At 36.2% G+C, this 16,451-nt stretch overlaps 1 protein-coding gene across 1 annotated transcript; it reads left to right on the top strand.

Moving 5' to 3' along the window:
* The first annotated feature begins 5,394 nt into the window (after positions 1-5,394).
* On the top strand, positions 5,395-6,120 carry LOC141720189 (uncharacterized). Its single transcript, XM_074522541.1, has one exon. The coding sequence runs from the start codon at positions 5,395-5,397 to the stop codon at positions 6,118-6,120; it is 726 nt and encodes a 241-aa protein (XP_074378642.1).
* Positions 6,121-16,451: the final 10,331 nt, after the last annotated feature.

Genomic DNA, 16,451 nt, shown 5'->3' with positions numbered 1-16,451 from the left:
TCCCAGCCATTTCTGAAAAACCCAGGGAACACTGTGTTGTCCCTAACCCTCATAGATTGATCAAACTCCTCCGTATCCAAGTAATAGTCGATGACTCTGTCCTTCCCAGCCTTCAAAATAACTAACTCAGCATTAGCCTCCCCTAACTACTACTCCTTGCGCTTCATCTTCCTCTCCAGCGCAGCATATTTCCTCTGTTTCCTCCTGAAGGCGTTATCCACCTTGTCCGAAGCTCTCTTCCAAGATTTGGATTGTCTGATAGACGCCTGGAAGTAGGCATTGGCCTGAAAGGAAAAAGAGAAATAAAAGGATGTAAGGAAAAGGAATAGCATAGCCATAAGAATAAAAGAATTTAAGACAATAAAATATATATCGATGCAATAGACTGAGCCCCGATAAACTTCACCCGCTCCAAGTCCGGACCTGCCACCACGTCAGTAAAGTCCTTGGGGGTGATGGAATGGTAGGACCAGTCCCAAGCGTGCTTTGTGGAACCAACTACGGTATCCCCACGGAGAAAACCCCAGAGAGGCTAAAATGAACCTGTAGGTGTGGGAGCAGGAACGGCTGGGGCTTCAGTGCCCGCAAAAGAGGCCTCCACCATAGGCTCTTTGTGCTTTTTCAAAAGGCTAGGCTCCGTAGCCTTACCCCAGGGATCCAACTATGCAAGACGAGCCTTTTTCATCCTTGTCGTTTCCTCGACTACAGGCAAGTTCTCACTATTGATCTCCTTAGCCACTGAAAGGAAAAACAATAAAAAAAGATAAGTTGTGTCAATAGTGCACGAAAAAGAAGAAAACATGGGAAGGGAAGAAAAGTAGTATCATGCGCAGACACTGAAGAAATTCCCACTTGAATCAAAGAAATTTCTTCGAACAAAGTCCAGCTGGGAGTCTGGCCATTATCCATTATAAGCTCATTATATATGATAGTTTCCTCGGGAGATAGGTGGATGATTTTAGGGCTGCCATCCATGACCTTCCCGAAGGAGGATTTAAAGAGTGTGCCCCAATAACCATTCTCCCATCTAAGCCAACCAAAACTATCCCTCCAGTGCTGGTTGTTATCTGGGATTGAAGCATTGTTGAAGATTTGTGGAGACTTGGGTCTTTGTCTAATATAAACCCAACCGGGTTGTGCACTATTATAGCATTGAAAATTTTTCCTAAACACAGCTACGGAAAGGGGAAAACCACTCATAAGGCATAAAACCATGAAATAAAGGATATTCCTCCAGGCATTTGGGGGAAGTTGGCAAGGGTTCATTTGCAAATCAGCTAATAATCATAAACAAATAAAGTATCAGACTTCCAATGGCATGTACGATCACCACCTTCAGAGCTCTTATATGCCCCCTAGTGTTAATCATATCTATCAACGACATATAAGAAGAACGAATTTCAATGTCGTTATGTTGCTTGAAAGCTGAAGCAATCTTCGCTGCCCTTTCTGAGCTCTTATCTGCCATTAATGGAGGTTGGAGCAAAGCTTGAGGCTGAGGAAGGAGGAGGAAGGTAGCCGAAAAAGAGTGATTTCACGGGAAAAATTCCAAGGATTTGGAGAGGAGAAATGAGAAAAGAGGAAGTGTGTTGTGAAATCTCACTTCACTCTCCTCCCCTTAAATAACCCTTTTCAACCGGTCAATGGGTCGGTCACCATGGAATATCAACCGGTTGTAACCGGTCAAAAAGTCCAGCCCATTAACATGGCCCCAATTCTGTAACCTTCCAGATTCTCCTAAAAGAGAATAAAATAAAAAATAAAAGGTAAATGCATGTAAATAGAAAATTCTGGAACGTTCTAGAAAAAGGAAGAAAAGAAAAAGCCCAGGTAAAGTTGGGCCAAAGGGAAAGCCCATCAACAAAACCTATGTATAAAGGGAAGGGCCGAGTACCTAGCCAATAATCAACAGAGGGCCCAGTAAAAGGCCCATGAATGAAAGGCCCAACACCAAGCCCATATACAAAAGGCCCAGCCTAATTGAGGATAATAAATAACCAAAAATCAAATCATAAATCTCGAACTAAAATTGGGTCAAAAATCAAAATCCTGACCTAATTTCGGTCAAGAATCCTGATCGAGTCACCCTGATCGAAAAATGCACGACGAGGAATAATTGGGCCTTAATTCTGCCTGGAAAATAAGGTAGTATTACATCTTGACTAAAATTCGATCAGGAATTCTGATCGAATAATCCTGATCAAAAATTCAACGAGCAGAAATTATTGGACCTTAATTCGGTCAGTAAATAATTTTGTATTAAATCCTTACCGAATTTCGGTCAGGAATCCTGGTCGAATAATCCTGACCGAAATAGTCATGACCAGAAAATATCGGGGCTTAATTCGGTCAGAAACACAAGGTCAACCCAAGGTCCTGACGGAATTCGGTCAAGATCCCGATCGAATCATCCTGACCGAAAACAGCTTCGACCTGAAACTATGGGACCATAATTCGACCAGGATCCTGGTCGAATGGATTCCTGGTCAAAATTATATAAAAAAAAAAGAAAGAAATATGGAAAATTTTCTGGGAAATTCAGAAAAATAAGAATTTCTGAAATAAATCCCTAAAAAATTCAAGAAGGCTTCAGAAAAACTGTAAATATTTTCGGGAATTAAAGGAAAATTCCTATAAAATAAGGAAATTAAGGGAAAATTCCGGAAAATAAGAGAAAATTCCAGAAAATTATGGAAATTTCCTGAAAATTAAGGAAATATACCAAAAAATTCCTAAAAAATAGGAATAAGGTAAGAAAAATAATAGGGAATTTCCAAAAAATATCTTGAAGCCACGTATAAGGCAAATCGTTGTAAATGTGTAGGTCGCTCCACACTTTACGCATAAAATGATACCCTGTAAGGGATAAAATGAACTTAACTTCTGTGAAATCTTTTACGATTTTCCAGAAGTTGGGGGGCAAATGATAGGGAGTAAAATAAACCCTGGTTGTGTAATTAATATCGCATTAATTATGCCCGGTTTGGGTCGACAATAAAGCCCATTATAAAGGGCCCAAAACCCTGAATATTAATTAATTTCGTAATTAATTAATAAGGGAAAAATCAGCTGATAAGTAAATTCCAAATAAGGACACAATTCCTTGGAAATTGACCTCCAAGAAATCTCATGGGATAAGGAATCAATTTCCTGCATTATAGGACTCCAAAGTCCACTATAAATCTGAGACTTGTCCATCAAGTCTCCTAACCCTAACCTAATTCAAAGGCATCTCATGCCTATATAAGGGGTCTCACCTCACAAATCAGAACTACGTTTTTTGACTTGATCCTTGACAAACAGCAAGGTACGTAGGCATCTTGTTAAGGCAGATCGAGTCACGAGACACAAGAGCAGTCAAATCGAGCCTCGAAGCTCACGAACCCGAGCAATAAATACACCCATGTTTTTTACCCACAACACTAATGTAAATGATTTTTGCGGATGGTATAAAAATAAAGTTATCTGCAATTTCAACAATTAAGTATAAAATCCATTTGATCACCAAGTAGTCATTTCTATTCGATTTGCAATTTGCTGATTTGATTGATTATATAGGCTTTAGATTTGAATTGTAGCATGGAAAAAATGATAGGTGATGTAGCACATTATAGTCCAAGTATTTTGAATGCAATTTATCACACCCATGAGGTAGATGTCAACCAAGAGCATGATGTCATCCTAGAACTTGATATGCTCTTTGAAATTTAAGGACTACTCATCGACATGTGCAAGAGATAAGGCTACATGTCGATCTAGGTCTTCCTTGGGAATATTAATATTGACATAAGCATGGTACAACTCCTAGATGTCGACACAAAAGTTCTAGACAAGCTCAAATGTCGACAAAAAGTAAGTAAAAGTCACTTGTTCCATTTTGCAAGTTACAAACCCACGAGGTCTTCACATTAACCTTAATAACTTCTTCGAATATTTTCAATATTATTACTCAGATACAAAAACATATTAATGAACTTCATCTGGACTTCTATTGACAGCTTCTTCACTGCAATTCTCGGAACCATATGTGCATATAACTAATCTTCTTTCTGTACCAATTCAAGTGGAACATAAATTGTTTAAAAGTTCTCGTTCTATGTTGAATTATCTAAACCAGCATTGTAAACTTATACTTCCAGCTATAATCTTACACAACACAACACGTGCATTACAGGTTCCTGCTGACATAAACACCACAAACATATTGGATTAACCTTTACTTTTTTCCTCGGTAAATTCACATCCATAGGTAAACATGCTTGACACACACGTCACATAAAGCTGGTAACCTATCCTCGAAGATCAAAGTGACCATAGTTTTTTTTTTCAAAACCTTGCATTCGTTCACACATGTTCCCCTTGTATTTGCACTTAACAACTCTTCACAGTAAACTTACCAGAATCGTCTAATAACCAGAACCATCAGTCAGGTTTCATAACCTACAGAATATGAATTTTATTTATCAGCTAAACATTCCTTTCGTTCAAAATATCACTTAATACATTTTCATTCCACTTGCTTCTTCCTTTTTCCATCAGATTACCCATTTGCACCTCTTGTAACTTCAGACAACACGTCTTCGTAAATAATCTATTATTATTACACGATAAACACGAAACCTTCCAAATTTTTGTACTCTGCCCATCCCAAATTCTTCTAAGGCTTCCCCGTCGTAGTATGTCTTGAGATTCTAGAATACTCTGACACATGTAGCTCGTGTTTGCTCCAAATTTAGCCTATAAGAAGTTGGTATTTGGAAAATACCTCGCTTTCATTAATGGGTTCCCTTCATTTAACAGACACCACCCTTGTTTTGTGAGCATTGCTATGTTAAACTTATTTAAACTCCCGAACCCAAACCCTGTTGGAAAAATAATCTTAAACTTGTTTTAATTGTTTTTATTTGTTTAATTGTTTTAAATAAATTGTTTTTGTTTATTTGTAATAGTCAGGCATCAGTTAGATCGTTGAGCTGATCTTTTGTGTCGTGGAGTTAATGTAGGAACTGAAGGAATAAGTCTCAGACGTGTAGTTACACTAGGAGAGTTGGTTTTCAACGTGGCCCTTGTTTTTAGCCACTCTAGTTGTTCACTTTCTATTTATTTGTATTACTTCTACATTAAGAAAATAGAACAGTACGCTAGTTTTGTTCTCCCTTCTCAGGTTCATATTTTGTTTCTCTGTTATATATAAATAAAAGTTCTACACTTGGCTTCGGAGCTATATGTTTTAGGGCTTGTGAGACTCTTCTAAATATATATATATATATATATATATATATATATTATCCTTCATATTCCATGGCTTCAAACAACTTCTCAGTCTCTATTCCATTATTCAAAGGAGATCATTATAATTCATGGGCTATCAAAATGAAATCATATTTTAAAGCTATGAGTTTGTGGGAAGCAATTGAGAGTGATGTTGAGCCAATCCCTCTTCCACAAAATCCAACAGCAGCCCAAATCAAAAAACGTGATGAAAAAGTGGCAAGAGAAGCAAAGGCACTTTCATGTCTACATTCGGCTGTGTCGGAAGAGATCTTTACAACTATTATGGGTTGTGATACTCCTAAAGAAGCATGGAAAAAAATAAAGGAAGAATTTGAAGGCAACCAACAGACCAAACTGATGAAAATTCTGAACCTCAAGAGAGAGTTTGAGATGATGAGAATGAAAAGTAATGAAGGCGTCAAGGAATATGGGAGTAGGTTGATGTCCATCGTTAACCAAATCAAATTACTTGGTGGAGACTTCTCAAGTCAAAGAGTTGCGGACAAACTTTTATTGATTCTTCCCGAGAGGTATGAAACTAAAATTTCCTCACTTGAAGATACTAAAGATCTCTCGAAATTAACTGTTTCAGAATTGATCAATTCACTTCACGCCGTGGAACGAAGGAGATCAATGAGGGAGGAAGAAATTGGAGAAAAAAATGAGGGACTCCTATTAGCTAAAGCTTCATCCTCAAAAGGCAAAGGCAACAAAGTTCAATGCAACCATTGTCATAAGATGGGTCATGAAGAAAAAGACAGTTGGCACAAAGGAAAGCTACAATATTTCAAATGCAAAAGATACGGGCATCTGGCAAAGAATTGTAGATCCCAAATGGACGAATAAGACATGGCACATTTTGATCGAGGGAGAACCACTCCTGTAGAGTTGTGGGTGAGAAGTGCACCCTAGAGAGAAGTACTCCAAAATTGTTTTTGATGAGAAGTGCATCAAACTTGATAGTGGTGAGAAGTGCATCACAAAATGAAGAGATGGTGGCGAGAAGTGCATCACAAAAATGAAGAGAAGTGTTTCATCAGTTTAAGATTATGGGGGTGAATGTTGGAAAAATAATCCTAAACTTGTTTTAATTGTTTTGTTTGTTTAATTGTTTTAAATAAATTGTTTTTGTTTATTTGTAATAGTCAGGCATCAGTTAGATTGTTGAGCTGATCTTTTGTGTCGTGGAGTTAATGTAGGAACTGAAGGAATAAGTCTCAGACATGTAGTTGCACTAGGAGAGTTAGTTTTCAATGTGGCCCTTGTTTTTAGCCACTCTAGTTGTTCACTTTCTATTTATTTGTATTACTTCTGCATTAAGAAAATAGAACAGTATGTTAGTTTTGTTCTCCCTTCTCAGGTTCATATTTTGTTTCTATGTTATATATAAATAAAAGTTCTACAAACCCTCCATCCACATTCGCCTTAAACATCCTGTCAGAGGCTATCCATCTAACCCCCTACCATATCCTGCTCCCCCACCAGAAGGCGTTAATCTGCCGTTGTATACCATTGCAATTTTTTTTTGAATTAGGAGTAAGCTCATCCAAAAGTTAGGGATTGGTTGAGTCATAGTTTTCAACTGTACTAGTTTACCTCTGCTTGAGATTGGTTGGTGCTTCCAGCCCTAAATTTTTTGACTGACACGATCTACCAAAAATTTGAATGCATTATTTTTCCTCCTTCCAATCGACATAGGAAGCCTAAAGTAGTTCCCAGGAGTGGTCACCTCTTATACCTGCGAACGATTTATCTCACCGGTATTCACAATTAAAACCATAGTTGATTTCTGGAGGTTTATAAGTTGGCCTGAAAGGTTTTCATATCTCTGTAGTATATTCCTAATAGTAGTAGCTTACTGTTTCGTTGCCTTAAAAAGAAGTAGCAGTCATCCGCAAATTAACTTTGCTTACTGGAGCTATCACACATTCATAAATTAACTTTGCTTCCTTAAATAAATTTCTTCCATAAAATACATCTACTTTATATACACCTGTCAAAATATTGCATTTGTGTTTTTTGTATTTGGCCTATGGTAAACTTTGATGTTGAGTATAGAAGCACGTCACTCGATAAATATCTTCTTCATCCTCATTATAATTATATAATTAGATAAGTCTCTTTTTGATATCTATGTTATTTTTATGGTTTCTTTTCTAGTACTTTTTGTTAAACGGTAAATTTCCTCATAATAATATGGAAGCCCGCGTGGATTTATTTACGCTCACGAATTAATTTTTAACACATATCATGTCACGTTACATTTTGTAACTATCTTGATAGAACTTATGAATTAGATAGCATTACTGAAAAATACAAGGTGCAGCTTTTCAAGATCAAAAGCAAATTTAAAGAATACAAAGACAAATTTCAAAAGAGGCGACTAGGAAGGGGATATAAAAGCCATTTTGTGTTCTTTAAAATTTGACAATGTTATTTGCATCTTAATTATTACCATAGATAAAACATTATTATTAAAAGAAAAATTAAATATATCTTGTGATGAATATTTTTGTTCAAATCAGTTACATAATAATCGGTGATTTGGCGTAACAAAGTTGCTCAATTTAACAACTAAAGATAAAATCATGCAAATCAGACAGGATAATGTGAGTCAAGTCATCTAACTTTTGTATATCTCAATCGAATAACCTATAACAAGTTCATACAATTGTTGCACAATTTTAGGACACAATTCTATGATTCTCTATTTCTATTTATATTGATTGAAACCATCACAATTATACGATTCTCTAGTTTTCTTTGCTATTATATAAATATCTGTTTTGTTTGGGTATTCAACTTAATAACTTTTTGTTAAGATATGAGATGTTAGAGTAATCTAAAACAGGTTTGTTGAGTATGTCTCAAAAGATGATGTTAAAAACAGATATGTAGTGTCTTTCCTTGACGGAAATGCTGGCTGTTTATAGTATTCTAAAAATTCTTGATTCAACTGATTAATCCTTATTAATTCTTTACAAAGTATTTGACTGATTCAATTTTTGAAATTCGATTAATCCTTACAAATTTTTCTTTATTGCAGTATATATAATTATTTATTAAAATTAAAATACTATTTTAATTTAAATATATATAGTTATATAAATTATGATATAATAAATATATATTTGTTAATAAATAACTAATATAATCATAATAATATATTAAATATTATTTAATATTATAAAACATACAATTTTTATTCCGATTAATCCTTTCATTTAATCCCCGATTTTCAATTAATCCAAAATCGTTAGCTCGACCGATCTCTCCCGATTTCCGATTTTTACAACACATGTTGTGTATCTTAAATCTTAATATTAAAAAATTTCCGTCTTAGGAGTAAAACTGTAAACTGAATTTATAAAAAGTATCGATTTTTACATTTTTTTACTAACCATATATCTTGAAGTATTTTAAAACACGTAAAAATTTAATTTCACAAATGTTATATTAAAAATATTAAATTAAAAACTTTTTATTAATATTTTTATTAAAAATGAATAAGAAAATAGGCAAACCAAAAAAACGTGTATAACAAGATATAATACACTACAGTTTCAATATATTCCACTTGCATCCGTGAACTTTCAACAATCTTTACTTAAGTATGCATCTTTCAAACTGTTATTTCTCTTCGCTCATGCTAGTTGATATTGCTATGTGTTTAATCCGAAAATTGTTTCGAAATGCTTGTGAAGCAGCTATATCGATCATCTTGATATACTTTTGTAAACCCAATGACAAAACTACGCTCTGTTAAAAATTAAATGTTTAAATGATAGTCACTGGTATTTGTCTTGTTATTTTGTAATCTTTTAGGAAATAGGTCCAATTTAAATGATAGACATTTCTATTATTATTATTATTATTATTATTATTATTATTATTATTATTATTATTATTATTATTATTGTTGTTGTTGTTGTTGTTGCTGCGACCAAATTTCTGATGATGATAGAACGTCCTTCGATCGTGTGGAGCGTCCTTCAGTCGGACCTGCAAGGAGAAGAATGCGAGGGTTTGTCCCCCGATTCACCTCTGGTGTGTGAATCAGTAATCGGCATTTCATGAGTAAGATGGAACGTACAAGAGTTATGATTGTACCAAATTGTATATGCCATTCTAGGTAAAATTGTGTATATAATTGCGTGTATATGATGATGTATTTATCCAAAAACCTCGGATATAAATGCTTCGGCCGTTACATTTATGAGGAGGATAAATATGGGAGGGGGGTTACGTTTCTGTAGTTTGCTAGTCCAACGGTCGGCCCATGACTGCTTAACGGGCCTTCGGCTATTGGGCCTCAGGAATCGGGCCACTATCACTAACATGTCCCTGTCTATTGGTCGGACTAGTGTGTGGGCGATAGACAATGTGCGTGGCCCATTTTTGGGTAGTAATCCTAAGGCCACTTGTCGTATAACGCTCAACCAAGGAGATCGAAGACAAACGGAAGCTGGGAGGGGACCTGGAACAGACCGAAGAGTGGTGTTTCCATTCGGATTTGACTATGCTGTTGACTAGGCTCGTGGCCTTTCCTGGAATCACAAGCTCTTTCTGGATGAAGTAATGGAAGATCTAGTCGCTTGTGCTGTAGAAGACGGTCCTCTTGCGATTTTTTTTTCGGGAGAGGATGAAGACCTTTCTGATAATTTAATTTTTATTTTATCAATCTCTTGCCTTCGGGCTTGTAACTTCTGCCTTCGGGCTGTTTATGCTATTTTTTTCGCATCTTTAGATGTTTCCTTGCTTTGGCGTATAATAATATTTTTTTTCTTTTGCATTGCATCTTCGGCTTTCGTTTTACCTTAATTGCATCTTCGGCTTTTTCCTTGGCAATTTTTAATTTTCATCGCATCTTCGGCTTTCATTTTGCCTCAACAATGGTTCAATTTTCATCGCATCTTCGACTTTTATTTTTCCTCAACAATGGTTCAATTGTCATCGCATCTTCGGCTTTTATTTCGCCTCAACAATGGTTCAATTTTCATTTCATCTTCATCTTTTATTTTGCCTCAATAATGGTTCAATTGTCATCGCATCTTCGGCTTTTATTTCGTCTCAATAATGGTTCAATTGTCATCGCATCTTCGGCTTTTATTTCGCCTCAACAATTTATAAGTTTTTAGCATCCATCTTCACCCCAAGTGTTTGAAGGACTAGGGCCATTGTTCGGAAATGATGTTAGCTTTGTTTGCCCCTTTTCCGTAAGATGGGTCTTGTTTTTTAAACAGTTGTTGTAAATTTCATGGTTAGTATAGGCGATACAGAGACGAAGGACCTATTATCTTCGGGTAGCCCCTAAATAGGTGTTTCATCCGGTTTCTAAATCTTAGAAAGGAGTGGGGGAACGGATGAACTAACTTCTTCGGTAGCCCCTAGATAGGTGTTCGTTCGCCCCCCCTTTTAGAGATAATGTCTTGTGTAATGTTCCCTTCGAACGAAGGAATATTGTGAGAACGAATGACTTATCTTCTTCGAGTGGCCCTTGGATAAGTGTTTCGTGCGGGAGATAAAATTTTAAAGAGGGGCGAACGAAGGATCTATCATCTTTGGGTGGCCCCTAGATAGGTTTTCGTTCGCCCTAACCAGTGTAAAAAGCATGTTTATCTCTAGATAATATAGATTTAATATGAAACGACTATATTTATGCCTTAGCATATTTTGAGGAAATTTTACGTTGCTTCGGCTATTTTCATGCCTTGATAAACTTTTCTTCCTTTACGGTGCTTCGGCTATTTTGGTGCTTTAGCGTAATTTAGGAAATTTTATATGTATCTTCGGCCTAGGCTTTAAAATTGTCATTTTTGTCCCCGAGTTTTTAAGGGACAGAATAGTTCGGAGTTGATTCAGAACTCCAATTTTTAACCTGACATAATTTTTTCTTATGCTCCTTCGGTTTACATTCCATATTTTATGTTTCTTCGGTTTAACATTTACCGTAGTGTAATTTATTCGATTGACACATCTTCGGTATGTGTATTAACCTTGATATAAATTTTTTATTTTACTCATTTTTTATATTTAATCTAGAGTAATTTTTAATTCACGCGTTTTCGGTATTTAACCTAGCGTGATTTATTTTATATATGCGTCTTCGGTACGTAATAGTTACCTTAGCATATTTTATTTGGTTTGTGCATCTTCGGCACAAATTATTATTTTTTCTGTATATTTTTTGCCGTTTCGGAACCGCCTCCTTGGCCCCTAAGTGTTTAAGGGACTGAGCTGTTCGCCTTCGGGACTTGTATCGAGTCAATTTTTTCTCGAATTTCGAATGCAACAGGTCGGTGTCTTATAGATTATTTTCTTTCGGGGTATTTGAGCAATTGTTTATCTTCTTCGGGATATCCCCCTAGATAAATATTTCATTCATTTCTTTTAGCCTTTTTACAAAGTAAGATGCTTCGTTCAGCCTTAAAAATATACATCTTCGGTGTCACCTCGGCATAGTCACAGTTTATAGCCTTATAGCGCAGTAAAATGCTTCTTTTGGCTTTAATAATATGCATCTTATGTGTCATCTCAGTATAGTCAGATATTATAGCTACCTTCTTTGCCCCAAATTTTTAAGGGACTGAGTAACTTCTGCTTCGGGATTTCAAGTAATTGGGTTGATTTGTTTTACCCAATCCCAAAGGAAAGATAATTAGGGTCTTAAATACTTATTCCGCTTCGGGGTAAATATTCCTCTTGGATACTTAAGCAAGTTCCTATATTATTTGGTATATACCCTAAATAGATATTTTACTAATTTGTTTGTTATATTAATGTGTTAAATTCGAATGAATTTACTTAATTCAAATTAATGCACTTAAACAAAATAGCGTACTGCATCCAGAAAAATGTATTTAAAGTAATGTACTGAATCCGAGACATGTACCTTTAGTTGGATCGAGGCTAGCTTTCAAGAATTAGTTGCCTTGACCTTGTCAAACTGGGCTACGTAGTCGTTAAACTTTCATTCGGCCATTGTTTATAAATGCAGTGTATTTCCGCAATTCTAGACAACCTGACACCTCCTTACTAAAATAGCCGTAACTTTCAGTAGAAAAATCATTTTCACGAACCGTTTTTTGCTTAAAAAAGAAGAATCCAAGATCTTTCTAATAGTATGTAGCTTGCTTTCCATAAATTCCCAGAGGAAAGCAGTTTATTCCGCAAAGTTTGACACTTCTGCAGTTTCTCCAGAATCTGGACAGCTTTACACCCTATCACTAAAATGGTTATAGCTCGCTGTAGAAAATTTTGTTTGGTGAACCATTTTTTTTGCATAAAAAACTAGACTCCGGTATCTTTTCGATGACGTGTAATTCAATTCTCAGAACCTTGTCAATGAAAACAGTTTATTCTCATGCTTTCTGCAGTCTTCGGGATAGTTTGACACCTTGTCACTTAAACAATCATAACTCTTTGTAGAAAATTTCTTTTGTCGAACCGTTTGCTGCATAAAAAACTAGACTCCGAGATCTTTCTGATGATGTATAATTCACTTCCTAGAAAATTGTCAATGAAAGCATTCTATTATTCAAAGTCAGGCCTTCTACAATTTTCATATTTCTGCGATTTTTTCAGCAGCATTTTTGGTGATTTTTCTGCAGGTTTTTTAATATATTTTCTGCAGATTTTCCGGAGATTTCTGGTTTCCTTTTTAGCGGGTTTTCTGAACATTTCCCGAGGAGCTTTTTTGGTAATTTTCGGCAGTGTTTCTAGTCAATTTCCTGCAGAGTTTCCGATCCTTTTTCAGCAGCGTTTTCTGGTGCTTTTATACAGATATTCTGATGCTTTTCTCAGCCCTTCGTCATAATGACCCTAGCAACATCAGATTCAAGCATCTGGTATATTACATAGAGGAATCCCTTTTTTTAGAGCGAATTTTGTAACCATGCCTGGTCACTCTCTGCATTTGCAAGAGATGCTTCCCACATGGAGCTTTTTTCATATGTAACTGAACAGGATTAAGTTGCACCTTTCGGGACACCTCACAAACTAGGAATAACTTCTCCTTTGAATTCGGTCCCATTTTCGGCAAAAAATAGATAAGCTTCTTGATTTCACCATCAGCACTTCAACTTAATTATGGGACAAATTTATGAGAACATAGTCTAGAAATATGACATAAAATCAAAATTATGCCATACCTTTTTATAATATCACTAATCTTTCCCGCCTGACATGATTTATTAGAAGCTATATTTTTTAGAATCAGTAGTTTAAACTTGAGATTGTAGGTTAATAAATGTGAAGCATCTATCAACACTTTCACTCATTTACAAGGGCGTATGAGTTGATTATTTTAATATCAAATTTTCTCCAAGAATTAACACCCATACCTTAGCTGCAGGACATTATACATGCAGTCCTTACCTTTTTTTCTTTTTAAATTAAAATTTGAATCATACTGATATATGCTGGTACCAAGAATCTCCAATTTTTCCTGAAGCCGATTTATCTTGCTGGTGCAAACGGCGTGGCCGCTCCTTTAATAATCTCATTTTTCTTCTCCATTATCAGTTGCAAAACCTGGAAGCGAAAGATGGAGAATGACAGATTTTCGCAAGCCTTTTTCTAGTTGGCACATAGGCGGGAGCTTGTAACGCATCTGGACAATTTAGGACTAAATTCGAGCAATAGTTGTTGCGAATTTAGGCAATTTTTATTGTAGATTCAGGCCAAGTTTCTGCGTATACTTCGTTCATTTCTCATATATGCCACTTTACATCCTCAGTTTTTCCTTCCGTTTTTTTAACCCGTTGAGCGTTTGAACATAAGTTGTTGTCCAGCTCTTGCTTCAAACAGAGAGATGCATTCTCTAACACTGCCTATGTGTGAAGCATTGACCTCATTCATGCTCACTTCACTGCATACTTATTCTGTGCAACCCTTTAAACAAGTAACAACCCAACGAATGAGAGAAAGGTATAACAATGTTCCCATGTATAGGTTAATATCGATTTGCACATGTAATTCACATGATGGTGAATCCTTGCAATTTGAACATATATTGTAAAGCTAGCATGTCAAAATAATTTACTTATTCTGTGCTAACCAACTAACATTCGATATAACACATGGTATAGTGTGATAAGTCAAGCAAGTATACATTAGTCATTATAATTTCGCTCCAACTCCGGTATATCTCGGTGCTTAAGAGCAAAAACATGATAACCATAATTATTTGAGTATCTACAATGTTCTTTTAACAACTTAAACAAATCATAGCAATAATATGGGCATGCAAACATGATCAGGTAATTATAGCGATTGTAGTAAATAAATGAACAATAACAAATCATTATAATAGAAAATTGTTGCTCATCTGGTTGTAATTTGTGCATAACAGTCATTGGCGCAATGATTATGCGAAGATCAACCCTTTTAACATCGCTCAATTTTACTCTTCGGAGGAGAAATCAGTTTCATTGATTTTTTACACGATTAACCTTCACAGGAGATATGGCCATTATTTGAATTTTGGTTTAAGCTTACTAGTACTTCCAACAGACGGCACCAATGTTGCGACCAAATTTCTGATGATGATAGAACATACTTCGATCGTGTGGAGCGTCCTTCGGTCGGACATGCAAGGAGAATAATGCGAGGGTTTGTCCCCGATTCACCTCCGGTATGAGAATCAGTAATCGGCGTTTCATCAGTAAGATGGAACGTACAACAGTTATGATTATACCAAGATTGTATATGCCATTCTAGGTAAAATTGTGTATATAATTGTGTGTATATGATGGTGTATTTTGTTGGATAATATGAAACATTTATTTGATTTATTTGCATTGTTTTATTTGATTGTTTTTATTCAGCTGAGTGGTATACTCCACGTTTGAATAAGTCTTGCATATCTGTTTAGATCATCAGTTAGAAGAGAAGTTGTAGGTGCATGCACGATGTTGGTTAGAGTCATTGTAGGAGTGGATTACTTGTGTGATCCTAATTTTTAGTCTTTCTCTTATCTGTAGTTTTCTATATATTGTATTGTATGGATTATTAATAAACACAGCTTTCACGTGTACTTTGTTTCCTCAGTTTTACATTAAACACCTATATCTATATATATATCAGATTGTTTTCTTCATTTGGTATCAGAGCTTAGGATTATTGTATGCCCAAGTATATGCCAAAAATGACAACTACGGAGACTAGCAAGCTGAAGGAAGGAGCAATAGGGTTGAATTATCCGATGTTGGCCAGGAGTAACTACACAGCATGGGCACTTAAGATGAAAGTGTTTATGAAGGCTCAGGGGGTGTGGAATGCAATCGAGAACAAAGAAAAGGAAGCTGCAGTTGATGACAGACAAGACAAGATCGCCCTGGCTACCATATACCAGGGGATACCTGAAGATATTCTGTTATCTGTGGCTGATAAAGAAACAGCCAAAGAAGCCTGGGAGGCTATTGAGACTATGTGTCAGGGAGCAGAGCGCGTGAAAAAAGCCAGGATCCAGACACTAAGGAGTGAGTTTGAATCCTTGAGTATGAAGGATAGTGATCAGCTAGATGAGTTCTATTTAAAGCTGAACGGAATGGTAACTAAGATACGTGCTCTGGGAGAGGAGATGAAGGAGAGCTATGTGGTGAAAAAACTGCTTCGTGCTGTACCATCAAAATTTCTCCACATTGTCTCTACCATCGAACAGTTCGGTGATTTAGACACCATGTCAGTTGAGGAAGCTGTGGGTTCCTTGAAGGCTCACGAGGAACGTGTGAAAGGACAAACAGAAGATGGGGGAGGACAGCTCTTACTCACAGAAGAGGAGTGGTCCAAACGGGAAGGAGCTGATGGAAAGTTGTTACTGACAAGGGACGAGTGGATTAAACGCAACAACAAAGGTGATATTGACGGTTCCCCCAGCCAGAGATTCCGAGGAAGAAACAGTGGTCGTGTTGGACGTGACAAAAGCAGGCTACGATGCTATAATTGTAGTATTTACGGTCATTACGCAGCTGAGTGTAAAAAACCCCGAAAGGAACGAGATCAACAACATGAAATGAATATGAATCAAGTTGAAGACGATGGACCTGCTTTATTGCTGACTGAACACAGAGAAACGAAAGAAGACCTGATGTTGGTAAATGAAAGGAAGGTGGTACCAAAGCTCAAACAAAGTAGTGAACAAGTGGAGTCGAATTTATGGTATCTGGATAATGGAG

The sequence above is a fragment of the Apium graveolens genome, chromosome 4, assembly GCF_009905375.1.
Source record: "Apium graveolens cultivar Ventura chromosome 4, ASM990537v1, whole genome shotgun sequence".
Classification (NCBI taxonomy): domain Eukaryota; kingdom Viridiplantae; phylum Streptophyta; class Magnoliopsida; order Apiales; family Apiaceae; genus Apium; species Apium graveolens.
This window is presented reverse-complemented; position numbering and strand designations above follow the sequence as displayed.

Excerpts from the sequence above, each read along its gene's own strand:
- LOC141720189 (XM_074522541.1), top strand. The coding sequence starts at position 5,395 with ATGAGTTTGTGGGAAGCAATTGAGAGTGATGTTGAGCCAATCCCTCTT.